General features: G+C 51.0%; 1 protein-coding gene across 3 annotated transcripts; it reads left to right on the forward strand.

Moving 5' to 3' along the window:
* Window positions 1-1,371: 1,371 nt before the first annotated feature.
* PTP4A2 (protein tyrosine phosphatase 4A2) lies at window positions 1,372-27,856 on the forward strand. Of its 3 annotated transcripts, none has more exons than XM_054170912.1 (6): window positions 1,379-1,640; window positions 11,208-11,926; window positions 15,079-15,171; window positions 22,893-23,023; window positions 25,441-25,515; window positions 27,728-27,856. In XM_054170912.1, exons 2-6 carry the CDS (start codon window positions 11,831-11,833, stop codon window positions 27,834-27,836), a joined length of 504 nt encoding a protein of 167 aa, XP_054026887.1. In that variant the 5' UTR covers window positions 1,379-1,640; window positions 11,208-11,830; the 3' UTR covers window positions 27,837-27,856. The 3 variants fall into 3 exon arrangements, with proteins under 3 accessions (XP_054026889.1, XP_054026887.1, XP_054026888.1); XM_054170913.1 differs by lacking the exon at window positions 1,379-1,640 and adding an exon at window positions 1,780-1,804; XM_054170914.1 differs by lacking the exon at window positions 15,079-15,171 and having other exon boundaries at window positions 1,372-1,640.
* Window positions 27,857-27,928: the final 72 nt, after the last annotated feature.

Genomic DNA, 27,928 nt, shown 5'->3' on the forward strand with positions numbered 1-27,928 from the left:
AGACCTGTTTTGTGGTACAAAGCCTTGGCAGTACCCATGGGGGAGCTGAGCCTGCCTACTTTTGCCTTTCCAGCCCTGAGCTGTCTCACAGGACTTTGGCAGGGTCTGTGTGGGAACTGAGTCTTCCTGAACCTGCTTTTGCAGCCCTGCTCTGTGGTACAGTCAGTACGCACTGGGGAGGCAAGCCCTCGGTGTGCTTGTCAGGCTGGCTCCATGCTGTTGTGTGGCTCTTTGCAGAGAACAGTTAACTCCCGTGTGGTATGTCACGTTTTGCTGCGTTGGAGAGAGAAGAGTCTTGTGGGCTATAGTCGTCAAAGAACTCCAGTTAAGGGTGCTAGGGTGGAGCTAGTGGAAAATGGCTTGTCTGCACGGCCTAGAAACCCCTAAAAGTGTCTACCCACTCTCTGGGCCAGACCGGTGGCAGCAACGGCGCCCGCGGGTCCGGTCCGTCTGTCCGGCGGCTCTGTCCTTGCTTAGCTCCCTGGGTTTATCATGGGAAAAGGACGCCTCGGTCCACGGTTACAAGGGATCAATAAACGCTAACCCGGCTATCCTTAGCGATCTCTGAAAGTCATTCTCATCCCGTGGACAACCATTCGCTTCGGAGCGGCCGCAGAGCCAGCTGCGTGCTGCCCCGGTGCTCCCGACGGCCACGGCACCCGTTTTCCAGGCGGGAATGGTAAGCTGCCCCCTGCTCCTGACACGGGACGCAGGTTCTGAAGCAGTTACACAAGCACCATCACACTCTCGCTGACAGCAGCCCGGTGCCGGTGCGGCCGGGGGAAGCGGAAGCGGTGGGAACCGGCGGGTGGGCCGAACCATTGAGCTTGGGCGAAGGGGAACGTGGACTGTACCACTGCGGCTGTGCTCCGGGGGTGGCGGAAGGGCCCGCGTGCACGTGCGGCCGGAGGACCAGTCCAAGAACGGCGGCGGAAGGTGGCGGGTGGGGGGGTCGGGACGTACCAAGGGCCCGGTTCGCTTCGGGCCGCGGGTGAGCGGAGCAGGACGAGCCGCCCCCGGGGCCTCTGGTCGCATGTGGAAGGGCCATACCAACGCTTGAGCAGGGGGAAAAGCAGGCCGTATCAATACTGTTCCAAAGCAGCGGGGGTGGAGGGAGTCGTTTCCCGCCGCACGGGAAGGGGGACCCGGCTGGTCGCAAGGCAGTGAGGAGCGAAGCCCCCTCAGCGCTTCTCGTACAGCGTCACAGTGGCTGGAGCGCACATCCCCCCGACACCCCCGCAGTGTTGCCGGTGGAGGCGGCCGGCACGCTGAAGCGGGGCGGTCCGGATCGTACCACGGCAGGCCGTGGGTGGGTAGGTGTGAGGTGGGCCGGGCTGTGCCAATCAGCGCGCGGGCCGGGCCGTACCACGGGGCACGGGCGGGGAGGGGAGGGAGCGGCCTGTGCGCGAGAAGCCGTCTGGCGGCGCGCGGGCTCTCGCGTCTCTCCGCGCGGACAGGTCGAGCTCGGTTCCAGCCCCGACCAGGGCCCCGCAGCCGCCGCGCCGGGCTCGTCGCTACCGCCGCCGCCTTCCCCCCGCCTCCCTTCTCCCGCCCCTTCTCGCTCCTTCCCGTCCCCCCGGCCCGGTGTGTGGGAGGCGCCGGGCCCGCTCGGAAGAACGCCGACGCGCTCAATGCCCAGGGTGAGGGGGCCGCGGTGGGGAAGAGCTGGGGGCGGGGGTGTGTGTGTGTGAGGAAAGGACCGCGGGAGGCTGCAGCTCCGGCCCCGGGGGCTGCAGGGAGAAGCCTGTGGGGACCCCCTCCACGCTTCCTTGGGGGAATTTGAGGAGGCCCTCCGGCGTGTGGGGTTGGACCGGGGGGGACCTTCCTGGCCTAGAGAGTTGCTTTGGGCCCCTGCGGTCGGTTTGGGGGGGTGGGGGGGTAGTGTCTTTTGTGCTCTGGCGGTGTCGCCTGGGCTGCAGGTCTGGTGTGGGGGGTGGGTCATTGTTGGTCTAGGAGGCTCTCTGGTCTGAGGGGCTGGTTGGGGGGGAGGGGGTTGGGGGGGGGATTTCCTGGCCTCTGGGGCTTGGCTGGGGAATCCTTCCGGGCCTTCGGGGCTCCCTCGGCCTTCGGAGCTCGTTTGGGAGCAGCTTGCTGGTTTGTGGGGTCCCCTTGGTTCTACTTTGGGTCTGGTTTTGGAGGGTCCCTTCCGCCGGCGGAGGGACCCCCGTGGCCGGTAGGTTCGAGGTGGGAGACGTTGGGCTGCATTGTGAGGTGTCCCTTCTGCCTGTGAGGTCCTCCCCTCGCGTGTGGGACGAGGGCGACTCAGTGCCCGCTCCCCAGGTCCCTGTGGCTGGTTTGTGCGGGTCCCCCCCTCAGCTGAGGGGCTGGGGTGAGTGGACCCCAGAGAGAGAGTCTGTCGTGTGCCCGAGCTTGAGGGGGACGTGCAAGAGGGAAGGTAGGACTGTAGCCTGTAGGACTGCAACAGTGGAGGATAAGGAGTCTGCAGAGGGGTTGGTGTGGGTGACTTGGGGGGGTTGTGCCTCGCTTGTACCTGGCATAGAGGGCATTGGAGGGGTTTTGTTTGAGGGGAGGGAGTGTCACTTATTGCTCTGTATGCATGGAAAAGTTAGAGAAGGATGGGAGGGTTGTTTGGGGGGAAGAGAGGCCCTGCCTTGTGTTTTTGGCCTGGAGAAGGTCTGCAAAGGGTCAAGACTGGGCTGGAAAATGGAGGGGAAAGGCTGGGAGCAATGTTGGTGGGGGAGGCTGAATCTTTCTCAGGCTGGCTGGGGGCACGTGGAGCTGGAAAGGAAGGGTGTCCAGGATGTGGTGGTTTTCCTGGGGTTTGAGTGGGGGCAGGGTTGTGAATGCTGAGGCTAATTTGTGTGGAGGGCTGCCCTGTGGGATCCGGAGCTGCTGGGGCTGGAGGTGGGGAGTTGGGGAAGTCTGGGCTGGACAGGGCAGCGGCTGAAGAAAAAAACTGAGGGTGCTGAGAGTGACCTGCAGGATGGCCTGAGACAGGGAGTGGTGTGCTTGCTGGGAATGGCTGTGGTTTGCTGCTTAGGGTGTGCTGTGGTGGGAGAGCTGGAGGTTTGGGATGTGGAGCACGGGTGAGGTTGCAAGCTGGGAGGTGTTATGGGACAGGGGTGATGGTGAAGCAGCCTCCACTCAGCTGCAGCCACGGTTCCTTGTGGTTCCCGGGTGTGATTAGTCACGATCTGCTTTTTCTCTCGGGGCAGATGTGTTCTTGTTGGTTTCAGCGTGAGGAGGAGTGAGGCAGAAAGTTGGCTTTGAAAGGCTACTGTAAAAATGGAAACTCGCTTCAAAACTCCTAAAATGAACCAGGGAGGGTCTGACTCAGAACTGCAGTTAGTATTTAAAGGAGGAAAAAAAGAAAAAGAAGGAAAAACCCACCACTAGCAGCAGCCAGAAAACTCTATCTCCTTATGACTCAACTCAGTGTAGAACTAAGATTTAATAACTCAGCTCTTGGAAAGGAAAGATCAGTTGGAGTTCAAGTAGGAGAACAGATCTGCATACATGGGGATGCACAGAGAGGAATGTCAGGCTTGCATCGGCTCTAACTGTGATGTTTTTCCATGCATAACGTAGCTGGTTGACTTCAGGTGGAATTTCCTGCAGCCATCCCTGGGTTTGTTCCACACAGCAGAACTCAGATGCTCTTTCTCTATCAGAGCAGGGCTGAACTGTGATCACAGCTCCCTGCTGCTGGACTTTGCCCCATGGTGGAATGCTGTGGTGGTTAACTGTTGTGAGGCCTGGGAGGGAGAGCTGGGAGCTGCCTGGCTCTTGGAAAGACAGAACCCTGTCCTCCCTTTAAGGAAGATGCTGCACAGCTAAAAATGTAGCTCTTGAGATGCTGGAGTGATAGCAGAGAATTCTGTACGTGGTGTAAATTGTGTCTTTTGATAGTATCTTGGGAGGAGAAAATGTGTTGTCAGTGAGGCACCGTTGCTGAACGAGCTCCGTGTTGCCTCCTGGATTAGTTTGACAGCTCCTTTGCCCCTTAAAGAGTTGGAGATTTAAACCAGCTCTGCCTCAACGTTGAAAAATAGCCTTAATGGCTTGAGAAGCTGGGCTAAAAGTTGTTTTTTTTTTTTATGCATGTGAATTGCAGGGCACTGAGTCAGGCTGGTATCTGGCTGATGCATATCATAATAGGAGCATAAAATCCCTTTAGAGTGGCTATTGACTTTGGTATCATCTGATGGCTCAATTTGCTAATTGTGAAGGGGTAAAGGAGTCTGAAACCTTCTTATTTTTTTTCAGGTGTAACAGTTGAGACACTGGGTTCTGTCTCTATTCAGGTCACTGTTAGGTGTTTCTTTTTGTTGCTCCTTGTTTCACTCTGTTCTCTGCTAAAAAGTTGAATTCTTTGTGGTCTCTTACACTGAAAGTCTAACCCTGCTCCAAATAATGAACTGTGGATGTTAACAATGGAGACTTTGTGGAAGGGCAGTGAAATTTATCAGTGAGCTTCAGTTTCAGTTGTCAGACTGAATTTAACTGCCACAGGAGCAGGGGAAAAGGAGCCAGCTCTCCACTAAGTCATTTTTCCGGCGGAGGTAAATGGCAAATTCAAAGTGAGATGAGTAAGATGCAAGTAATTCAACTCTCTAACTTCACAGAGTAATATTCCTGTGGCTGCCTGATTTGAAAGTGCTTTTAAGTCCTGCCTGACTTGTTAATGGCTTTTTGGTGGGTTGTTTTATGGGCTTTGCAACGCTTCATCTTAAAGTGTGAGACTATCTAGCCTGAGTTGTTGGGGTGCTGATGATCTATCAGGACCCTGTTGTCAATGACCCACAGCTGCTAGCTACAGGGTGATGATGGTGTTTACCCTGGAGAAGGGAAGGCTCCAGGGAGATGGCAGAGCAGCCTTCCAGTACTTGAAAGGGGTTACATGAGAGCTGGAGAAGGACTTTTTGCAAAGGCATGGAGTGGCAGGATGAGGGGTGATGGCTTCAAACTGGCAGAAGCTGGGTTGAGATGAGACATTAGGAAGAAATTCTTCCCCATGAGGCTGGTGAGGCACTGGGGCAGGTTGGCTGTGGAGGCTCCAATCCTGGAACTGGTCAAAGCCAGGTTGGATGAGGCCTTGAGCAAGCTGGGCTGGTAGGAGGTGTCCCTGCCCTTGGCAGGGTGGTTGGAACTAGATGAGCTTTAAAGTCCCTTCCAAGCCAAACCAGTCTGTGATGATCTCTGTGTATCAAGGCCCGTGGTGGCTGCAGTGGTTTGACCTCCCCCGAATGGAGGGGCGGCAGCGGAACTTTTTCTGCCCGCTACTCAACTTGGAGCTTTGCTGCAGGACTGTTCTCTCCGAGTAGCCTTGCACAGCACACTTTGACAATGCTTACTGTTTCCTGAGGTGTCACTTGGAGGCTGAGCCTTCTTCAGTCTGGACTGTGGTGTTGGTTTTTTTTCTCTCCTCTCCTTTGCTAAGGCAGATCTCTATCTGCTGCTGTGGGTTTTACGGCCTGGGACGGAGCGACTGGGTTAGTGCAAAAGGAAACGAATGAGTCACCCGCAGAACTTGTCAGCAGGCTGGGAGGGAGCTCCTCAGCGGGGGTGGATAGGGTGGAACACGAAAAGTTTTGACCTCACCCCTCTCCAGGCACGTGTCGCTCTGAGCCTGCTTCCTTCACAGGAGTTTCTTCCAAGAATGTCCGTTCCAGAGTCGCTTTTCCCTGCGCTAGGAGGGGGTACTTTAGAAAAGGTGGTTGTTTTGGTGCCTGCTGACGTAGTTCCCCCAGTTTAAGGCTCTTTTTGGAGGCCTTGAAGAATTCCTTCCCTTGAGGAGCACCTTGTGCTCCAGGCAGAACAGGACATGTTGATAGTGCGTGGACAGAACGTGGGTCGTTATTTTGGGGGCAGCGCGGGAAGGGGGGAGGTGAACTGTGACGTACACAGAGTGTCAGGAAAAGCTTGGCTGGGCTGCAGTGTCCTGCAGGGGTGGTGGTTTATGGGATCAGGCTGTGCACCCTGGTGTTGATCTCACATGTGAAACCTGCAAACTGCAGGAATGAGGCTTTAGAGACGAGGAAACAGAGGAAAAATTCAGCAGCTCGTAACCAAAGTTGGTTACCGTCGAGTTTGGATTCCCACTGAAAGGAGCAAAATGAGTTGAGGTGGTTGGAAAATGCTGGTTTTCAAAACACTGAAGTATTCTTTTAATTCCACCTGACAAATTAGCAGGCTCTGCTGTGCATCCTGTGTACAGAGTTATTTGGAAAGGTGATCCAAGTGACCTTTCCAAAGGTTTCCCTCTTTTGAAATCCCTGGAGGCTGCAGCTGTTGCAGGCTGTTTCCTTGTCTCAGTGTAGCTAGGGCAGCACTCTTCCCAGCGTATTTCGAAGGAGATGGTGGAAACAGGCATTGTTTACAGTCTTATCACTTGGTTTTCATTAGACCTGTCTCCCTGAGCTTGTGGAGGCTCAGTGCAGAAGAACCAGCAACTTGCCCTGGTGAAGTACCTAGTTCAGGAGTCAAGAGAGCAGCAGACAGGGCAGCCGCTGGAGATGAGTGGTGTAGAGATGTTGGATTTTTACTTAAGATAATCTCAAGTGAAGCTTCTACCAAGTCAGGAATTTGTTTAACTGTTCTCTCTCAGAAGCACAGAATCATTTAGATTGGAAAAGACCTGTAAGATCAAGTCCAGCCATTAACTTAGCACAGCCTAAACCTGAGCTCTGAGAGAAAATCAGAGCTCTGTGACTGCCAGGGGAGCTCAAGTTGCCATTGCTGTGGCCCTCTTGAATGGCCTTTTCTTGTGTGCAGGAAGCGTGGCTGCCACCACCACTATGCTCTTGATGAATTGATCACCCTGATTTATCTGTACTAGTCGATGAAACTCTGCCTTGCTTACTTTTTGAGCATATTCCTGCGTGTTTATAGTATGTTGAAAGCCATTTTTCTCCAGCTGGCCTCATTAGGCTTTATCAAGCTCTCGGCGTGCGGCCGTGTGAGAGGTGCGGAGCTCACAGTGCTCTTAGTTGTAGCTTAAATTAGTCCTGGCTGTGGGTGCAGCGAGTGTCACAGCTCACTGAACTTGCTTGTATAGATAGGCATCTTGATTGATGATTATTCCCTGATAATTAAGTTAGACAACACCAGGAGCTGCCTTCTAAGCATATCTGGTGGTTACTGCTCTGTTTGTCCTCCTGCCTCTGCCTTTTCTCCTCCTCGGATTCCTGATGGAGCTGTTGTGCCTCACTCCCAGCGTCCACGTGTCCTTCTGCTCCCTTTCTGAGGCCAGCCACATAAAACATGTTGTAATTTCTTGGTCTCTCTCCATGTTCTATCTCACTTTGAGTATAAAAAGTTGAAGGGTAATTGGCTGAAAAATGATGTCTTGTTTTATGTTGTGCAGAGACCTGGTGACTCTTTATTGTCGTCGGTTTGATGGGGCTTAGTTCTCTCGGGGTTTTGAAGTGCAGATTTGCTTGCTAACACAGGGAGAAAGAAATTGGAAAGGATTTACTTGGGGAGATGAGAAGTTGTAGGCAATGGGGGCTTTCCTGGTTTTCATTTTCTTAATTAGAAGCCTGGTTTTTCTTTTTGAGCTTTAGCAGTAGGAAGGCATGAGAGGAAGGGCTCCGTGTCAGGAACCAAGCTGGTAGAGGTAGGGCTGTGTGCTGCATAAACTTCTTATCCTTCTGGAAATCATTTTTTTCCAGACTTAAATACAGTGCTTTACATTTTTAATCACTCCTTAGCTATTAGCTAATTAAATACTTCAGTAATACTCCTTTGGGGGAAGGTAAGGTGGTGTCATTCCTGTTCTGCAGATGAGTTGAGCTTTTGAAAGCAGCTTGGCCAAGGTCAGACCGCAAGTGGCTGCAGATCTGAGAGCAGGACATGCTTTGGTGGCTCCCCCTGCCATGCTTAATTCATTGGAACATGTCATCTCCACGTGTCCTCTCTTAATGACTTGCTAACTTGCTTTTACAAAGGACTTTTAAAATAATTGGGTTGAAATCCTCTCTTTGATTTGCTGGAGGGAGGAGAAGTCTAACCATAATGACCTGATTTGATGCACCTCGCAGGGCACGTAGCACCGGATGAGGCTCCTTCAACCAAATGATTGGTGCTGAAAAGAAAAAATGTTTGAAGGAGCTGTTTAACTGTGATGCAATAGGTCTCCCCCTTGTGATGGTGTTCTTTGTAATGCTGTCACCCTCTGGGACTCTGGATCTGGGGTCGTGATTTGCACCAAGAGCTGCTGGCCACTAGCTTCGTTTGAATGACCTTTGGGGAGGGTGTCTCGCAGCCTTAACAGTGTTTGAAGTGGGCTACAGGACAGCTGGAGAGGGACTTTGTACAAAGGCAAAGGCAGGGTGAGAGGTGATGGCTTCAGACTGGAAGAAGCTGGCTTGAGATGAGACACTAGGAAGAAATTCTTCCCCATCGGGGTGCTGAAGTACCTAGGACAGGTTGCCCAAAGAAGTTGTGGAGGCTCCAATCCTGGCAGTGTTCAAAACCAGGCTGGATGTGACCTTGAGCAAGCTGGGCTGGTAGGAGGTATCCCTGCCCATGGCAGGGTGGCTGGAACTGGATGATTTTAAGGTCTTTTCCAATCCAAACCACTCTATGACCCTGTTAGGTCCTCAAAAGTTAGTTTTGAAACTGTTCCTGCAATGTGAGTCTGCAGGTCACTCTCCAGCTCATGTCAGGTGATGGGGGTGTATGTTCAAGTTGGGGGAAGTCAGGCCAGTTTGGGCTTGAAAAAAGGCCTTTCTTGTACCAAGTTTTACAGCTGTTGGGCACACGTGGATGCTGCAACTTGAGTCCTCCTGTTCCTGGAACACCACTGCTGTAGCAGACTGTAATACATTTTAAGAACTCCTTTGCTTTGAGGTTGGGTGGCGTACATGAGAGAGTTGTGACAAATGTGCAAGAATTGGCAAGTGTGGGGACTTGAGCATGATGTGTTTAGATGGGGCTCTTCCATCTGGGGTGAGACTCATTCCTGGAGTCATTACACTGATCAAATATTCCAGCATTCATTTCTGAAATCTGTATTTCAGTCACTCAGAGCAAGAACGGCGTTAGGGTCAGGGGAGGTTATTGAAAACATCTTTGTTCTTGCCTCTGGCAACCTAATTAATGTGGGGTTTTTTTGGCATTGAGAGCTGTTCTGTAAGGAAATAATTGCTGTTCTTGGGGTGATTTTTTGAATCTGTGTCAGTGGAAAAACTAAAAAAAAAAAGGTAATTTTGTGGGACTTAATTTGCCTGGTTTAAAGTGAGGCTCTCATTAAGAACACTGAAGGCACCAGAGCTTTCGGGGTGTGAACTTCCACACGTGTGTGTTTCTCCCTAATGGTGTTCACTTGAGTGTGGCCATGTTGACCTTTCAGCTGGAGCTGCAGGATTGTGACTGCTGGCTGCTAGTTTGCATTCTGTTCAAGTGATTTAAAACCTCCTCCTCCTTGAAGTGTCAGTTGTGATTCTTGGGCTCAGTGCTTCTTAATGAGTGAGAAGCCACGTTGCTGATGTAGTATTTCAGCCTCAAATGAGTTGAACTAGTTTAGGTTAACTCCATTTCCACCCCCCTGAACTTCATGGTAAAATGTCATGGTTCCATCTCTTGCTGAAACACCAGTATTTTGAATCCTGTGTCTTAGCTGCTGCTCTCTTAATGCCCTGCTCTGTAACTGCAGATGGAACTGAGAGTAACTGGCAGTTATCACTGCAAAATGATCCTTTGGATACTTTGGAAATGGGTAACTTCTGGAGAGAATACAAGGCAGAGCTCAAGGGAGGCTATGAGGATGATGAAGGGACTGGAACGTTTGTCTTGTGAGGAAAGGGTGAGAGACCTGGGGCTGTTTAGCCTGGAGAAGAGAAGGCTGAGAGGAGATCTTATTAATGCTTACAGATACCTGAAGGATGAGTGCCAGTCTTTTTTCACTGATGCCCTGGGATAGGGCTGAGGGGCAATGGGCACAAACTGGAATCCAGGAAGTTCCACCTCAATATGAGGAGAAACTTCTTAGCTGTGAGGGTGCTGGAGCCCTGAAGCAGGCTGCCCAGAGAGGTTGTGGAGTCTCCTTCCCCAGACTCTCAAAACCTGCCTAGATGTGTTCCCGTGTGACCTGCCCTGGGTGATCCTCTTTGGCAGGGGGAATTTGGACTGGATGAGATCCAGAGGTCCTTTCCAACCCTGACCATTCTGTTGTATCTCCCCACTTCTGTTGGGAGTTTCATCCAACCACGTTGATGGAATTTATCTGCTAGCAGAAGCTTGGCTATACAGCAGTTTGGTTGCACTCCTGTTTCTGCTCCTATGGCTTATTTTGTTCAGAAAACAAAGCCATGCCAACAGTGTATTTACATATTTGGACTCAAACCAAACAGGCATGACTGTACCAACAGCCACTTTGAAACGTGTACTTAGCTTTGTGCTATTTTCTCCTCTTCTAGAACACCTGGTTGGGTGGGAGGGGGTGTGGAGAGCGCAGAAAGGTTTCCTTGTTCCCTGTTCTGGTGCCTGGCTGCCAGGAACAGTGCTGTGTCACTGGGCTTGAGCGTGCTCAGAGCTGGAGGAACATTTGGGTTTGCAGCTGTTGGGACTCCAGTAAAGACTGAGTTGTGTTTGTCTAGCCTAATTAGAGTTTTGCTGAAGGGGTTCATCGTTGGCATTTCTGGAAGTAGAAGAGATTCTGCCCTCTCTGGTCTGGAGTGCTGTGTCCAGCTCTGGGGCTCCCCAAACAAAGAAGGACATGGACCTGCTGGAGCAGGTCTGGGGGAGGCCACAAAGATGATCAGAGGGCTGGAGCAGCTTTGATGTGAGGAGAGGCTGGGAGAGTTGGGGCTGTTGAGCCTAGAGAAAACTCCAGCAGGACCTTAGAGCTGCATTTCGGTATCTGGAGGGGACCTACGGGAAGGCTGGAGAGGGACTGTTTAGGAAGGGCTTGCAGCAGTAGGATGAAGGGCAATGGTTTGAAACTGGAGGAGGGGAAATTGAGGTTGGACATCAGGAGGAAGTTCTTCACAATGAGAATGGTGCAACACTGGAACAGTTTGCCCAGAGGGTTGGTTGATGCCTCATCCCTGGAGACATTCAAGGTCAGGCCCGATGTGGCCCTGAGCAAAGAGGTCGAGTTGAAGACGGCAGGGGGTTTGGAACTAGATTGATCTTTAAGATCTCTCCCAACCCATTCTCTGATCTTTCAGGTCCCTTCCAGGCTGGTGCATGCTGTGACTCTGTGAGCCCCTGATGACATGCTGTGTTTTCCTTCTCTTCAGGTCTTCTGTTGGAATATACGTCGCACATTTATGGCGATTCTGAGCGTGAGGGCAGACTTCTGCCAGGCCCAGCACAGCATCCTGGCTGACAAGTGAGCTGAGTGCAAGGGGCTTCTGCGTGCCATAATTCTTTTGCCTTGAAGACTCCAGACACAGCGAACCCACTCAAATATATGGGATATCTTCTGCCCATTGGAAGCATATTCCTTTTACTGACTCTAGCAAAACTAAGCCTCAAGAAAACAAAGTGGAGAGAAAATCTGCCCTTACTTTTTTTTGCCTCACCAGTGCCTAAATGTAGAGCAGGCTGCCTAGTCTTGCATGTAGTCAGAGCTGTTGGGAGTCTGAAGGATACCACCTGCAGTAACTGAGGCTGAAGTTGAGCTCAAGAGGATCCTGAAGCAAACCTGCTTTTCTGGAAGCAAATTCTTTAAGGAACAAACACGTCAAAGCAAGCTCTGATCAATCCCAGGCATTTTAGTGGTCTCTCTCTCTCCTTTTTTTTTTTTGATGTTTTCTGCTGTGAAACGTTTCTAAGGTTATTGATTTTTATTTTTTTCCCCTTTTTTTCATATTTTTTTCCTTTTTTTGGGCCCCTTTACACATTTTTTTCCTTTGCCATTATGAACCGTCCAGCCCCCGTGGAAATTACTTACGAGAATATGCGTTTCCTGATCACTCACAACCCAACCAATGCAACCCTCAGCAAGTTCATAGAGGTAAGGCAGTCAGACACCCTGGGATCAGCCTCCTCAAGTTGTGCCAGGGGAGGTTCAGGCTGGGTATTGGGAGGAAGTTCTTCACAGAGAGAGTGGTTTGCTGTTGGAATGTGCTGCCCAGGGAGGTGGTGGAGCTGCCGTCCCTGGAGATCTCCAAGGGAAGTGTGGATGAGGCACTTAGTGCCATGGTCTGGTTGATTGCACAAGGCTGGGTGATAGGTTGATCTGGATGATCTTGGAGGTCTCTTCCAACCTGCTTGATTCTCTGGTTCCTTCCTTATGTGCTCCTCGTCTCTCTGGCAGCTCCGAACAGTCATCCTTCACACCTGCTGCTCCGTGCTGTGCCTTTATGTAACAGGAAACTTGAGGTGTTTTTATCTTTTAATATATCACTCAGGTTCTCTTGACAGGATGAGAAGAGGATCCACTGGTTGCTTTATCCAAAGTTCTGCATTGCTGTAATTGCAGGAGGCTGGGTGAGCTTCCAATCTGGAACACACACCCCTCCTCTCTTTTTGTTCTGGTTTCTGAAGGACTGCATGTTCATAGAATCATAGAATGGTTTGGGTTGGAAGGGACCTTGAAGATCATCCAGTTCCAACCCCCTGCCATGGGCAGGGACACTTCCTGCCAGACCAAGTTCCTCAGAGCCCTATCCAGCCTGGCTTTGAACACTGCCAGGATTGGAGCCTCCACAACTTCCCTGAGCAACCTGTTCCAGTGCCTCACCCCCATGATGGGAAAGAATTTCTCCCTAATGTCTCATCTAAATCCAGCTTCTTCCAGTGTGAAGCCCTCACCCTCATCCTGTCACTCCATGCCTTTGTAAAAAGTCCCTCTCCAGCTCTCCCATAGCCCCCTTCAAATCCTGGAAGGCTGCTCTGAGGTCTCCTTGGAGCTTTCTCCTCTTCAGGCTGAACAACCCAAACTCTCTCAGCCTGGCCTCACAGAAGAGGTGCTCTAGCCCTGTGATCATCTTTGTGGTCTCCTCTGGACCCTCTTTAACAGGTCCAAGCCCTTGTGCTGGGGACTTCAGAGCTGCCCCAGCACTGCAGGTTGGGTCTCAGCAGAGTGGGGCAGAGGGGCAAGAATCCCCTCCCTCCCCTGCTGCCCATCTAAATGTTATTTTTCATTGAACCATGCAGTGCTTCCAATATATTGATCTATTGCTCATCTTCTGGCTTTTAAAGGAGCAGCTCACAGAACTGGAGCTGCTTCCTGACCTTTCTTCTCCCTTGGAGAAGGATTAAGTGCAATACTTGAGCTGCTGTTCTAGTTTGCACGCTGTGTTATCAAGCTGCCCTGCCAATCCCAGAACTGTCAGGGATTTCAGGTGCCAGAATTTATCTCTGTAAACTGACATTGCCTGGGTTGAGCTGTGGGAAGAGTCAGCTGTGAGGGGCAGTGGGTCACCCCCACTCCTGGCATTATAAGATCTTAGATACAACCAAATTTAATACTCAGTTTTCTGGGAGAGCAGCAGATGGGCTCAGCAGAGGAGCAGCAGCAGAGTGTATCTCTGCACCAAACCTGCTGGATCTTTGTGCCCTTCTGTCTTCCATCTAGAGGAGTTTTATCTTGCACATGCAGGGCTTTGTCATTCCAGAGAGATTCTGTCATCTAATACTGATGTCTGACTGGGGCTATTAAGAGAGTCCCATCATGTAGCAGTGTGCTCTTCAATGTGAGTCTTCTCTGTGCTTCATTTTGCCTGAAAGCCACATTCCTTTGGTCTGTATATATCTATAAAATACATATATATTAAAAAAGCCCCATATGTATTATAAATACACACACACACATCTGTATAAAGGGTAGGTGTCAGGAGGATGGGATCAGCCTTTTTTCAGTGTTGCCCAGTGACAGGACAAGGAGCAATGGGCACAAACTTGGCCATAAGAAATTCCATCCAAACATGAGGAGGAACTTTAAGGGTGATGGAGTACTGGAATACGCTGCCTGGAGATGTGGTGCAGTCTCCTTCTCTGGAGACATTCGAAACCCACCTGGATGTGTTCCTCTGTGACCTTCTCTAAGTGAACCTGCCTTAGCAGGGGGGTTGGAGTGGATGATCTGCAGAGGTCCCTTCCAAACCCTACCATCCCATACTGTGATACTTTCCCCCTCCTCCCCCTGTTGTTGTGGATTGTCTTCCTCGTTCAGGAGTCTTGACTCTGGAATAGGAAAATGATTTGCTAATTACTAGAGGCTGGAGTGTTTCAGTGCAAACATGAGAGGAAATTCTGCTTGCTGTATGAACCTTCAAAGTGAACTGGAACAGCTTTTGTTTGATCTTCTGATTATTTATCTAGCACAATGTGCTACTTATAGTTCATTACAAGGAAGCTGGAGTATGGTGGGGTGTGTGTTCTGTTCCTCCCTGCCTCAAAATGTCAACACTGGATGAAGCAAACAGTTCCAGGCTTCTATTTAAAGAGAAGAAGAAGCTGCTTGGAGTATATAAGCAGCTATTTTAATTTTGCTCTCTTATATGCAATTTTTATTCCACCTTGGCATTTTCTCAGTGAAGAGGAATTGAGAAGTGGTTGAGGTTTATTCCTGTCCCTTGTAACCCTTGTCCTAACACAGGCCATAAACCTTCCTGTCTGCCTTGGCCCTTGCTCCTTTGCTGTGGAGTCACCTTGGAGCTGGGCCATAGTTGTGGTACCACTGTCTAACACTTGTGGTTCTGGACTGGAACATCTCTCTCAGGAGGCAAGGCTGAGAGGGCTGTTTGGTCTGGAGAAGAGAAGACAGAGGAGATCTTTATAGGTATCCGAAGGGTGGGTGTCAAAAAGAAGGTGCCAGTCTCTCGTCAGTGATGCCCAGTGACAGGACAAAGGGCAATGGACACAAACTGGAACCCACCTCAACATGAGGAGAAACTTCTTTGCTGTGAGGGTGCTGGAGGCCTGGAGCAGGCTGCTCAGGGAGCTTGTGGAATCTCCATCTCTGGAAACTTTCAAACCCCTCCTGGGTGTGTTCCAGTGTGGCCTGCCCTGGGCGCGCTCCTGCTCCGGCAGGGGGTTTGGACTGGGTGATCTCCAGAGGCCCCTTCCAACCCTTACTATTTTGTGGTTGTGGAGCTGGTGAGAAAGTTCTCCAGTTCCTCACTCTGTTGGTGTGCTCATGTCTTTCCTCTTTTCTTTAAGGAGCTGAAGAAGTACGGAGTGAGAACCTTGGTGCGAGTTTGCGATGCCACTTACGATAAAGCCCCTATCGAAAAAGAAGGAATCCAGGTTCTAGTGAGTTGCCTTTAAAGCTGAAAAACTTCATGTCTGGGAGTGGTGGGGATGCTCCTCACATGTTGGGCAAGAGCTTGTGACTCTTTAAGGTTGGCCAAAACCAATGTGATCCCCAGCATCAGGTGAAGCTGGTTTGGAGAATCCCCCCAGTGGAAGGTACTTGCTGTTGCCCCAGCACTTTAGTTGGGGTAGAAATGGCTGTTCCTGGGTTTCTGCATTGGTTGAGATATTTTGGTGTTCTTTTTGTGACTCATTTGGTATTGATCCAAATGTTCAGCCCTTGGGATTCACACAGCTTGGTTTGGTCCTTTCCTCTAGCTGCGGTGCTTCTCGGCTTTGCCATTGGCCTTCCCGGGAGGGAGATTAAACTCCCTTCTCTCAAAACTGCCACCTTTTGACACACTGATGGAGACTTAGAGGCTCTAGCAGGATATTGATCCATTGCAGAGCACCTCAAAATGGAGCCTGGCTGCTGCTGGTTCCCCCCTGGTCAGCAGGTGGAATTCCTTCCCTGCTCCTCGTGGCTCACGTTATGCAATGACTGTCTGAGGAGATTGCCTGCTCTTGCTCTGTGTTTCAGGGGAGGTTTTTTTAAGAGGTGTGTGCTCACTCTAAGCTTGCAGGCAGTATTTTTCCAGGCAATACTTGTGAATTATTATACTGTGTCAGATATAATCAGTTTATTTTATTGGAGTGAGTAATACCCTGTTGTGAGGCCAGCAACTGCATCTTCCCTTCTTGTTACAGGTAGTCAGTCTTCTATTGCCTCTTGATTTTTATGGTTCAGGCAGAGGAAAACTTCTGCAGTTTTCCATTAGGAGGGAGAGAAAAAAAAAAAACCCAAACCCAAACCAAAACAAGTTGTATCCTGGCATGGCTGTGAAAACTCCACGTACAGGTCAGTCAGGTTTCTTGGCTTCTGGCCCTGGTAAGCATTTACTCCAGTTCCAGGCAGCCATGTGTGCCTCAGTGTTGCTGGAAAAAGCAGTCATTACAGGGCTAGCAGTGCTCCTAGGGCTGTACTCTGGTTGAGTATTTTTGTTCACTCTGGAGCTGTCTTGGACTTGGAACATCACAGTGTTTGCAGGCACGCTGCTGTGAAACCTCTGCCTGCCATCCTCCCAGGGTTGCCAGAGAATGGAAGGATTAAACTTCTGATGTAGAAGCCATCAGAGCTCTGATGTAAGCTGGGGCTCCAGAGATGTGAGCAAAATCCACCTTCTCCAGCTGGGGCTTAAGAGTAATTCTCTGTTTCTGTGCCAGAACAGAGAGTGGAGTTCTTCTTGGAAGACTCAGGAGAGTGTTGCTGGTGAGACCCAGCTGACCTTGCCTCCCCCTTCTCCAGCCCATGGGCAGGCCCTCAGGGCAGCTGCAGGTTCTGGGGAGTTCTCTGGAGTCTCTGCTTCCCAAACAGTTTGGGGATTTTTGGTTCTCAAGACACTTAAAACAGTTGCTGCTGGCTAGGTTTGAGCTGAAAGCAGGTTTTTTGAGGAAGCTGCTGTAGAAAGTGGAAATGCTGAGCAGAGTTCTTTGGGTACCACATGACAGAGCCTTGTGTCTGCACTCCTGTGCCTCAGCTGAGGAGCCTCTCCGCCGTTGGTACCCACCACCCGCTGTTCCGCTGCTGCAGGAGGCAAAAGGAGAGCACCGACCCACCAGGCATCTGTGAAGGGTGACAGAGAGCAGGAGATGACATGAAGGGTTTGCTGCTAATGCCACCAGTGATCCTGATCATCCCAGCCATGAGCTTGTCTTAATAGTTTAGCGCAGCGCAGTAGTGTTGGGCTGGTTGAGATAAGCTTAACTAGTTCCCGACGTGACCGCCTCCTGCGTGGCTTTTCCTTCCTGTGAGCTTTCCCTGAGCAGAGCCCTGGGGCTCTCCAGAGCTGGTATTGAATTACCAGCTGGCTGAGAAAATAACACGTCACTATTTAAAGCTAATATTTGCTTGCAAAGATAACATTCAGATTAAAAGCACTGCCTGAGAGAGATTAGTGTCTATTTTAAAGCTGTTGAGGTCAAAAGCATGGAGTGAAGCCCCTGCAAAGGAGAGCAAAGCCTGCTCTCCTGCTGTGCTCTGCAGGCTGGGGGTGTGCTGGTGAGGGATGGGCAGAATGTGGCAGCTACAGAGTTTCTCTGGCAGATGGCAGAGTGAGAAAGTAGAGAATTAGATGTTCCGTGGTTGCAGTAGTACTATTGCATGTGTGTGTTTATCAACAGAGATTAAATCCAGGAGACAGGGGGAGGGGATGGCTTGGGTTTCTGTGGGCTCCTGCAGCTCCTCCAGCTCTGCTCATGTGTGAGGTCTGGTGACACACAAATGGTACAGCAGAGGAACCTGGCAGGACTTGACTTTTCTGCCAGTAGTTTCTTTTTTTCCACTGGCTGACAGCCAAGGAAGCTGCAGTGGTTTGGTTCATCTTCAGGTTCTAAGACACATTTCATTGTTCTCCTTCTATCAGTCCTTTGTTTCCTCTTCATCCCTGGACCAGATTTTCTTTATCCTCTGTGCCCTCCAAAGTGGCCACAACCTAGAGAGCAGCAGGCAGCCAGGGGTGCCCATGATTGAGATGGTTCCATCTGGTATTTACTGCATCTTCCTGGGCATGGTGTTGAGGGTGGGACAGCTTCATGCTGGGGATGCAGCCTCATGCCCCTAGATACCAACAGCTCTGGGAGTGTTTTGCTGCCCCAACTTCAGTGTGAGTTGTACCTGGGCTTTGAAGAAACATCTTGGCCGTCCCTAAAGCCCTCTCAGTGCCCCTTGGCCGTCCCTAAAGCCCTCTCAGTGCCCCTTGGTCATCTCAGGCCCGCAGCCCCTGAACAGTTCTGCTGAGCAAGGCTGCTCCAGAGGAAGGGTGAAGAAGAGCCACCCTTGCCAGCTGCTGTAGGGTGGCACAGAAGAGCTGTATTTGCTGTTTGTGCAGTCTCAGTGCATCATTTTGCTTATTAATGACTGCTTTGGTCCTGGAGCTTAGCAATTTGTTTTCTGTCCTGTCTGACAGGAACTTGGAGGTGATGCTGGCAGAACTCATAATTAGGGGAGGGGGGGAAACCTGCCAAACTTTGCTGGAATCACTCCTGTAGTCCCTGAATTGTTCTTGTTCCTCACTCTGGGCAGTGTCCCATGCATTTTATCAGTGCTGATGGAATGTCAGTGGTGTTCCTTTCCTGGGAAGGTGATACTTGGTGGGCACATGATGATGGGGATGAATTGAGGCCAGCACAAGAGCTGAGTGGATGTGATGGCTCACCTGTGAGCTGAAGCACTGTAGGAGCCTCCTGTAGTTGGGTTGAGGGAAATAATTTAGTTTAATGTGCAACTGGGACACAGAACTGCTGTGCAGATCCTGCCCTTTCCTAAGGGAAGCATCTTGCAGGGGGCAATGCCTCTTCTCTTGGCAGCCCCTGCATCTCTTCTGGGACAGTGGGTGACACTAGGCCTCAAATGCTATAGCAAGCAGCATGTGCTTGAGAGGGAAATAGTCTCATAGTATCAGTCAGGGTTGGAAGGGACCACAAGGATCATCTAGTTCCAACCCCCCTGCCATGGGCAGGGACACCCCACACTAGATCAGGCTGGCCAGAGCCTCATCCAGCCTGGGCTTAAACACCTCCAGGGACAGGGCCTCAACCACCTCCCTGGACAACCCATTCCAGGGCTTCACCACTCTCATGGGGAAGAACTTCCTCCTCACATCCACCTTCAGCTTCAGTCCATTGCCCCTAGCCCTATCACTGCCTGAGATCCTGAGAAGTCCCTAAAAGCCTTTTCTGAGAGAGGAGGAGTTTGACTTCATGCTTTTGTTTCTATAGCCTTGTATTTTGCTGCTTTGTCCCAGGTATTTGGACTTCCCATTTGCTTTTGAGCTCTCTGCACTCTTCAGACTTTGCCCATTTTTTTGATCACACATCCAATTATGTCAGTAACTGCAAGCTTTTTGGGGTTTTGCAGTTCCAAGGCAAATCTCCACCTTGCAGCTTTAAGTGCTGGCCTGTTCACAAGGCTTTCTTGGGCTGAGGGCTGTGCTAAGCTCCTTCAGGAGGTGTTAGGGAAGCCACAAAGGCTTTGCAAAAGGAAAAGTTTGGAGTTTTACCTTTTTGGTTGTGCTTGTGCAGAGTTTCCAAGTACTTCTTTCAGGCTTCAAAGGCTCTTACTTTACCAGCTCTCTGGAGGTGCCTCTCTTTCTCTGCCAAGTGTAAAGGGAGACTCAGGACAACTACTCTGCTAGTTCAGATGCTTCAGTTGGGTGACTGTGTTAACCTGTTCTCCAAGTCCTGCATGAAAGACTTACTGCTACCAATGAGGGAAGGAGAGGGCTTCTCTCAAAGCCTCTCACTTGGAGAGGGGGTTGAATAATAAACCCTGGCTGTGAATCTCTTCTGAATGCTTTGCAGTTGTCTGAAGCATACCCAGCGTCATTTTTTCCCTTACACCTGGGAGTGTTCTTCCTACAGCACTCCCTGGGGGCTGAGAAGATTATAAAGCATGTGATGTTGTGCTTGGTCCTGAAATGTAGGACATGAAGTTCTCCACTTGGCACAAGCTGCAGGAGAGACCTCAGGAAAATGGGAAGCTCCTCATGTGTCATTGTGATTGACAGCCACGTTGGGGATTCTAAAGGTGGCCTTAGGTAGTTTAAGTGTTGGCTGCACCTTTAGTAGGCAGAGATTCATAACATGGGGTGGGTTGGAAGGGAACTTTTAATTCCAACCCCCCTGCCATGGGCAGGGACACCTCCCACTAGCCCAGGTTGCTCAAGGCCTCATCCAACCCAGCCTTGAACACCTCCAGGGAGGGGGCATCCACAGCCTCCCTGGGCAAAACCTGTCCCAGTGTCTCCCCACCCTTGCTTCAGATTGATCCAAATCAGTGCGAGTTCCCATGTGGATCAGAAGGCTTCCAGCTGCTGGCTCCTGTGTGAGCTGAAGGATGATCTTAATCCCACACAGGGCAGTGCCCCACATCGTGGGGCCTGAAATTGCACCAGGGGAGGTTGAGGTTGGATGTCAGGAAGAATTTCTTTGCTGCAAGAGCGGTCAGGCATTGGCACAGGCTGCCCAGGGAGGTGGTGGAGTCCCCAGCCCTGAAGGTGTTCAAGAAACCCGTGGCCATGGCAGGCAGCTGTGACTTTCTGACTGGATTCCTGGCAGCTGGACAAACTGATCCATTTGAGTTGTTCTTAAAATACCTTCTCTGCTGATCCCCTCATAATTGTTCTGAAGCAGCTTCTCCTCTCTACAGAGCCTGCAGTACAAATGGGGTTTTAAAAGGTTGGCACAAGCTCAGTCTACAGAGTTCTCATCTTTCAGATGTTTATTTGAAAAGCCTATTGATTTTTACATATTTTTAATAAAACAACATTTCAAGGGCAGCTCTTTCTCTCCCCATTCCACACTCCAAAGGAGGTAGTGGAGGGGGTTTAATCGAAATGGTATTGAGAAGTGCAATTAAGTGATTGTTAAACGTTTAGTTTCACATTATGCTATCGACTCAAACGTCTCTGCCACCAGAAAAATGCCCCCAGAAGTGCTGGTGTAACACCTGCTTCGTGCTAAACACAATGTTTGCCTTCTCCCAGTTGTTATTAGAATAGAATAGAGTAGAATGAACCAGGTTGGAAGAGACCTTCAAGATCATCGTGTCCAACCCATCGTCCAACACCACCTAATCAGCTACCCCATGGCACCGAGCATCCTGTCGCCCTGAACACCCCCAGCGACCCCACCACCTCCCCAGGCAGCCCATCCCAGTGGGCAATCACTCTCTCTGTGCAAAACTTCCTCCTAACCTCCAGCCTAAACCTCCCCTGGCACAGCTTGAGACTGTGTCCTCTTGTTCTGGTGCTGCTTGCCTGGGAGAGGAGACCAACCTCTGCCTGACTACAACCCCCCTTCAGGTAGTCGTAGACAGCAAGAAGGTCACCCCTGAGTCTCCTCCTCTCCAGGCTAAGCAACCCCAGCTCCCTCAGCCTCTCCTCACAGGGCTGTGCTCCAAGCCCCTCATCAACTTTGTTGCCCTTCTCTGGACTCGTTCCAGCAAGTCAACCTCCTTCCTAACCTGAGGGGCCCAGAACTGGACACAGGACTCAAGGTGAGGCCTAACCAGTGCAGTGTACAGGGGCAGAATGACCTCCCTGCTCCTGCTGGCCACACTGTTCCTGGTGCAGGCCAGGATGCCATTGGCCCTCCTGGCTGCCTGGGCACACTGCAGGCTCATGTTCAGCTTACTATCAACCAGCACCCCCAGGTCCCTCTCTGGCTGGCTGCTCTCCAGGCACTCTGACCCCAGCCTGTAGCACTGCATGGGGTGGTTGTGGCCAAAGTGCAGAACCTGGCACTTGGATGTGTTCAATCTCCTGCCCTTGGCCTCTGCCCATCTGCCCAGCCTGCCCAGGTCCCTCTGCAGAGCCTCTCTACCCTCCAGCAGATCAACTCCTGCCCCCAGCTTGGTGTCATCAGCAAATTTACTGCTGATGGACTCAGTGGATTCCAGAAGGACGTGGACAGGCTCGGGAGGTGGGCCCAAGCCAACCTCCTGAAGTTCAACAAAGGCCAAGGGCAAGGTCCTGCACCTGGGTTGGGGCAATCCCAAGCACAAGTGCAGGCTGGGTGAGGAGTGGCTTGAAAGCAGGCTGGAGGAGAAGGACTTGGGGGGGGGGTCAGCTGATGAAAAAGTCAACATGAGCCAGCAGTGGTTGCTGGCAGCCCTATGAGGAGAGGCTGAGGGAGCTGGGATTGTTCAGCCTGGAGAAGAGGAGGCTCAGGGGAGACCTCATTGCTCTCTACAACTACCTGAAAGGTGGTTGTAGCCAGGAAGGGGTTGGTCTCTTCTCTCGAGCAACCAGCACCAGAACAAGAGGACACAGTCTCAAGCTGTGCCAGGGCAGGTTTAGGCTGGAGGTGAGGAGAAAGTTCTTCACTGAGAGAGTTGTTTGCCATTGGAATGTGCTGCCCAGGGAGGTGGTGGAGTCACCATCCCTGGAGGTGTTAAGAGGGGATTGGATGTGGCACTAGGTGCCATGGTCTAGTCATGAAGTCTGTGGTGACAGCTTGGACCTGATGATCTTTGAGGTCTCTTCCAACTGTGGTGATACTGTGATGTGCTGTGCTGCATCCAAAGCAGTGACAGCAGGAGGACAGGGAGGGGATTCTGCCCCTCTGCTCTGCTGAGACCACACCTGCAGCACTGTATCCTGTTTTGGGGCCCTCATCATAAGAGGGACATGGAACTGTTGGAGGGGGTCCAGAGGAGGCAACAAAGATGATCAGAGGACTGGAGCACCTCCTCTGTGGGGACAGGCTGGGAGAGTTGGGGCTGTTCAGCCTGGGGGAGACCTTAGAGCAGCCTTCAGTACCTGATGGGGGCTACAAGAGAGCTGGGGAGGGACTTTGGGCAAGGGCTTGGAGTGGTAGGATGAGGGGGAAGAGACTGAAACTTGAGGAGGGGGGATTTAGACTGGATATTAGAAAGAAATTGCCTGGAGTGAGGGTGGGGAGACACTGGCACAGGTTGCCCAGGGAGGCTGTGGATGCCCTCTCCCTGGAGGCGTTCAAGGCCAGGTCAGGCGAGGCCTCGAGCAACCTGGGCTGGTGGGACACATCCCTGCCCACGGCAGGGGCTTTGGAACTAGCTGGTGTTGAAGGTCCTTTCCAAGCCAAGCCATTCTGTGATGCTGTGAAAATCTGTGTAGCTAACAGCCTTTTTTTGCCCTCCCAAGGACTGGCCCTTTGATGATGGAGCACCACCCCCCAATCAGATAGTTGATGACTGGCTAAACCTGCTGAAAACCAAATTCCGCGAAGAGCCTGGAAGCTGCGTGGCTGTGCACTGTGTGGCAGGGTTGGGAAGGTCAGTACCCACCAGCTCCTCCCCTCCTGCATTCCCAGCTGGTTTCTTGGTGTGGGAGGTAGGTCATGGAAGGTGTTCAGTAACTGCCAGTTTCTCTCTGTTCTCCCAAATAACGCCTCGGCAGCGGCGGCGAGTTTCTGTTGTTAGAGTGAGGGAGGCTTGGCTTCAGCTTAAAAACCTTCAGTCAGATCACAACTGCTGGAGGATGAGAGATTGTTCAGAGCACTTCTGTCAGTCATGAACCACAGCAGCAGTTTGAGAGAAGTTACTCATCTGCAAGCACAGTTCTTCCTATGAAAACAGTAACTTCTCTGGTGCTTCTTGACAGCTGCTGTAGAAACACACGACTTGTGAGGCTGTGCACTTTGGGCTTCTTCATTTCCTCCCATTTTCCTCTGGTGTTCTGTGGTAGTAATAAAAAGGGCATTTGGCAAACCCAGCTCAGTTCCTGAAGTGGCATCACTTCAGTTTTCAGGAAGAGTTGGGCTTGTGTTCCTGGCTCACATGCAAATTGTTGCTCTCCTCACCGCTCAAAATGTAACTCCCTTCTTTGAGAGGAGCTTCCTTTCAAGATGGAATGATCCAGAGTGGTCTGGGAAGGCTAAATGCTGCATACACATTCCCTAATGTAATCCCTGGATGTTGTGTTTATCCAGTGGGCTAGGAGGAAATGGGACTGAAGTGTGAATGTTCTTCCAGTGACCATCCAGTGTGGATAGGAGTGAGTGGGGAGGGAAAGTGGCTCAAAGAAAATAATTGAGCCAAGAGCAGGAGTGCCTCAAGTTCCTCAATGCTCACCTCTAGAGAGGAAGAGATGGGGAAATGAAGAGGCTGAAGGGGAAACAGCCAGTATTTAAAGCCCCAGGAGCCCCAAGGCAATTAACATTTGTTTATCCATTTCTGTTCTGTTATCTGAAGAGCACCTTTAGGAAGGTGGCCATGTGGAGCTCCAGGGATTTTAAGCTCTCCTGTTTCTTGCAGAATGTCAGGCCAAAGGGTAGCAGAAGCCTCTCATCCTCTGTGTGTCACACAAACTGCTGCTGTGTGTCTGCTCCTTGCAGAGAAGGACCTTTCTGCTGTTCTCAGACTGCTGCTGGCAAAGGGGAAAGCAAGAGCTTGACAGATTTTGCTTTAATCTGGAAAACTGTCTGTCTGCAGAAGGGAATTGAGCTTCAGCTGCACTGAAGAGAGACAGCTTGTTTTTTCTTGTGTGTGTGTGTTGTTGTTCAAGTGACTTCTGAAGGTTCAAATTGTTGCCTTTTGGAAAGGGAAAGATTCTGTTGCTGCAGGTGCAGTGATAGTGCAGGGAGAGTCTGACTCCCTTCTCCTGAGGGCTGTTTGTTTAGCCAGCAGTACAACTTGTCCACTTGCCAGTACCTGCTTAACCCTTTGCTCCTCTGCTGCCAGAGGGGCCTGATGCAGCTCTGTGTGTTTGGTGGGGTGAAGATCAGTCCAGGAGAGTCACTGTGTGCTGTGATACATAGAATTGTTTAGGCTGGAAGAGGCTTTTAAGGTCATCCAGTCCAGCCACTAACCCAATGCTACCAAGTCTGCTGCTAGACTGTGGCCCTCAGCACCGTTTCTACGCTGCTTTGGAACCCCTCCAGGGATGGGGGACTCCACCCCTGCCCTGGGCAGCCTGGCTCAGGGCTTGACAACACTTTTGGGCAAGAAGTTGTTCCTCATGTACGACCTAAACCTCCCCTGGTACAACTTTGAGACCATTTTCTCTTGTCCTCTCACTTGTTCCTTGGGAGAAGAGACCACCCCCCACCTGGCTCCAGCCTCCTGTAGAGAGCCAGAAGGTTGCCCCTCAACCTCCTTCCCTCCAGGCTAAACAACCCCACTTCCCTCAGCTGCTCCTCACCAGCTCTTCAGTAGCCCTGTTCTCCAGACCCTTCCCCAGCTCTGTTGCCCTTCTCCATCCCCTCAACATCCTTCTTGGAGTGTGGGGCCCAAAACTGAAGTCAGGATTGAAGGTGTGGCCTCAGCAGTGCTGCCTGCAGGGCAGCACTGCCATAAATCTCCCAAGTCATCTGCTCAGTGTCCTCCCAGAGCTGCCTCACGTGCAGCTAAACCCACAGAGCCCTGGGAAGCAAAAGGCATGAAGGAGATATCACACACTTAAGCAAAGCAGAAAATTAAGTTATAGTGAAATGAGTAAGTGTTAAAAAAAAAAGCTGGAATCATTATTTCATGCCCAAAACACTGAGGAGCTATTGATTGTCTGTGTGTGCAGGCAGCAGAGCTGTCTGCTAGGAGAAATTTTACCTTAGCTACTCAGCAGGCAAATGCCTTCCTGTAGATAATGCTTAAATACTTCAGCTATCTGCTTATAGATTAATTTGATGGATTTTGAAGGGGTTCAATATATTGTTCTCTAGATCTTCCTTTTTAAATATTGATTTCTCCTTTAGGGCTCCTGTACTGGTTGCACTTGCTCTCATTGAATGTGGAATGAAGTACGAAGATGCAGTTCAGTTTATAAGGCAGTAAGTTCCATTTCCCCACCCTTCAGAGCCCTCCTGCTTGCTGTGGTGGTTGAGCAGTGTGGCTGCAGCACAGCCTGGGAGATTAGTTGGCTGCTTGCTGTATCCTGACAGTAATGGTCATGGCTGTGATGTTAATGCTGAGGTTTGGGCCCTTTCCTCTTTAGAGGTGAGGATTAAAAGGTTTCTTTTATTTCCTTATTAAGTAATTCTTTTCTCTTTTTAAAGCCTGGAACCATAGAGTCACAGCTTGGATTAGGTTAGAAGGGACCTTTAAAGCTCCTTCTAGTCCAACCCACCTCCACTGAACAGGGACATCTTCAGCTACAGCAGGCTGCTCAGAGCCCCAGCCAACCTAACTTGGAATGGTCCCAGGGATATGGCATCTCCTACCTCTCTGGGCAACCTGGGCCAGGCTCTCACCACCCTCACTCTAAGCAATTCCTTCCTTCTCTCCAGCCTGACTCTCCCTCTTTTGTTTCAAACCATCACCCCTTGTCCTGCTACAACAGGCCCTGCTCAAAAGTGTCCCCAGCTTCCTTATCATCCCCTTTACTGAAATCAGAACTGTTTGGGTTGGAAAGGACCTTAAAGATCATCCAGTTCCAACCTCCTCCTTGGCCTGGATACCTCCTTACTAGACCAGGTTGACTCAAGGCCCCATCCAGGCTGGCTTTCAGCACTGCCAGGCTTGGAGCCCAACTTTTCTGGGCACTCACATCTGAGTTGTTGACCTGAAACTGAAACATCTTGAACTGGGAAGCTAAAACCCACCTAGGCTGGGGCTGTAGAAATCATGGATCAATCGAACAGGAACTAATTGCTCCTGATGAAGGCATTCTAGTGCCCCCAAGCAAGCAGGTGAGCACCACCAAACCTCTGGGCAGTGTGGCTGGGGGTCACCCCCCCAGGAAATGTCAGCAAGCTTCCCCTTCCCTGTCTGGAAGACAACACAAGTGGAGCAGGATGAGACTGCAGAGCTCTGTTGGTTTAGTGATAAGATCAGATCTTGAAATGAAGCCCAGCAGGTAAGATTATGTTGGATGAGCTTTGCCAAGAAAGCAATTCCTCCCTTTATGGATTCCCAGGGTCTTCAGTTATCTTTGTAAACTGTCAACAGAGTTCTCTGAATGCTTTTTTCCTGCTTCAATTCATTTTTTGCCCCTCCCCTCCCCTCTTCTCTTTTTTTTTTTCTCATCCTGAGAAGTTATTTTCTGAGAGCCTCTTAGATATTTGTGTCAGGCTGTCACATCTTCCTTAGCTAACATATAATAAGCAGCCCATGCATCTGCATGGAAAGGGTGACCTTGGTGTTCAATGTTTGCTGCTGGCAGTGGAAAATAAACTTCCCCCAATCCAAGAAAACCTTCTGAAATTCGCTGACTTGGGGTTTTTGGTTTGAATATTGGCAGCGTAGGCACCGAACCCTCGAGAGCGTCACTGGGGGTAGAACCCAGCACCAAATGCTTGGCTTGGGGGTGCTGGGGGGGTGAGAAGCTTAGCAGGAGCCAGCAGGGAGCACTTGCAACCCAGAGAGCCAAGCAGAGCCCGGGCTGCAGCAAGAGAAGTGTGGCCAGCAGGGCCAGGGAGGTGATTCTCCCCCTCTGCTCCACTCTGGTGAGAGCCCACCTGGAGCACTGCATCCAGATCTGGAGCCTCTGTGCCAGGAAGGATCTGGAGGTGCTGGAAGGTGTCCAGAGAAGGGCCATGAGGAGGAGCAGAGGGCTGGAGCTGCTCTGCTGTGAGGACAGACTGAGGGAGTTGGGGTTGTTCAGTCTGGAGAAGAGAAGGCTCTAAGGAGATGTAATTGTGGCCTTCCAGGATCTGCAGGGGAGGGACTTTGGAGGGAGGGATAGGACTGGGGGGAGTGGAGCAGAACTAGAAATGGGGAGATTCAGATTGGATGTTAGGAAGAAGTTGTTCCCCAGGAGGGTGGTGAGACACTGGCACAAGTTGGTAGAAGCCTCATCCCTGGAGGTTTTTGCATCCAGGCTGGATGTGGCTGTGAGCAACCTGCTGTGGTGTGAGGTGTCCCTGGCCAGGGCAGGGGGCTTGGGACCGGCTGAGCCTTGAGCTCCCTTCCAGCCCTAACGACTCTCTGATTCTAGGCTGCTTGCAAAGCTTTGGAGCCAGGACTGCCAGGCACATGGTGATGGAAGTTTGCCTTTTCTTTTTTGCCCCATTGATATTAGCCTTCCTTTTTCTTTGTTTTTAGGAAGAGGAGGGGAGCTTTCAATTCCAAACAGCTGCTTTACCTTGAGAAATACCGGCCCAAGATGCGATTACGCTTCAAAGACGCCAACGGTCACTGCTGTGTTCAATAAAACAAACACAACCCCCCCCCCACCCCCCCCTCCCCCAAACACCACACACACAGAGAGAAAAATAAAAACAAAAGCAACCCCAAACCAATAAT

Source organism: Dryobates pubescens, chromosome 20 (genome assembly GCF_014839835.1).
Source record: "Dryobates pubescens isolate bDryPub1 chromosome 20, bDryPub1.pri, whole genome shotgun sequence".
NCBI lineage: Eukaryota > Metazoa > Chordata > Aves > Piciformes > Picidae > Dryobates > Dryobates pubescens.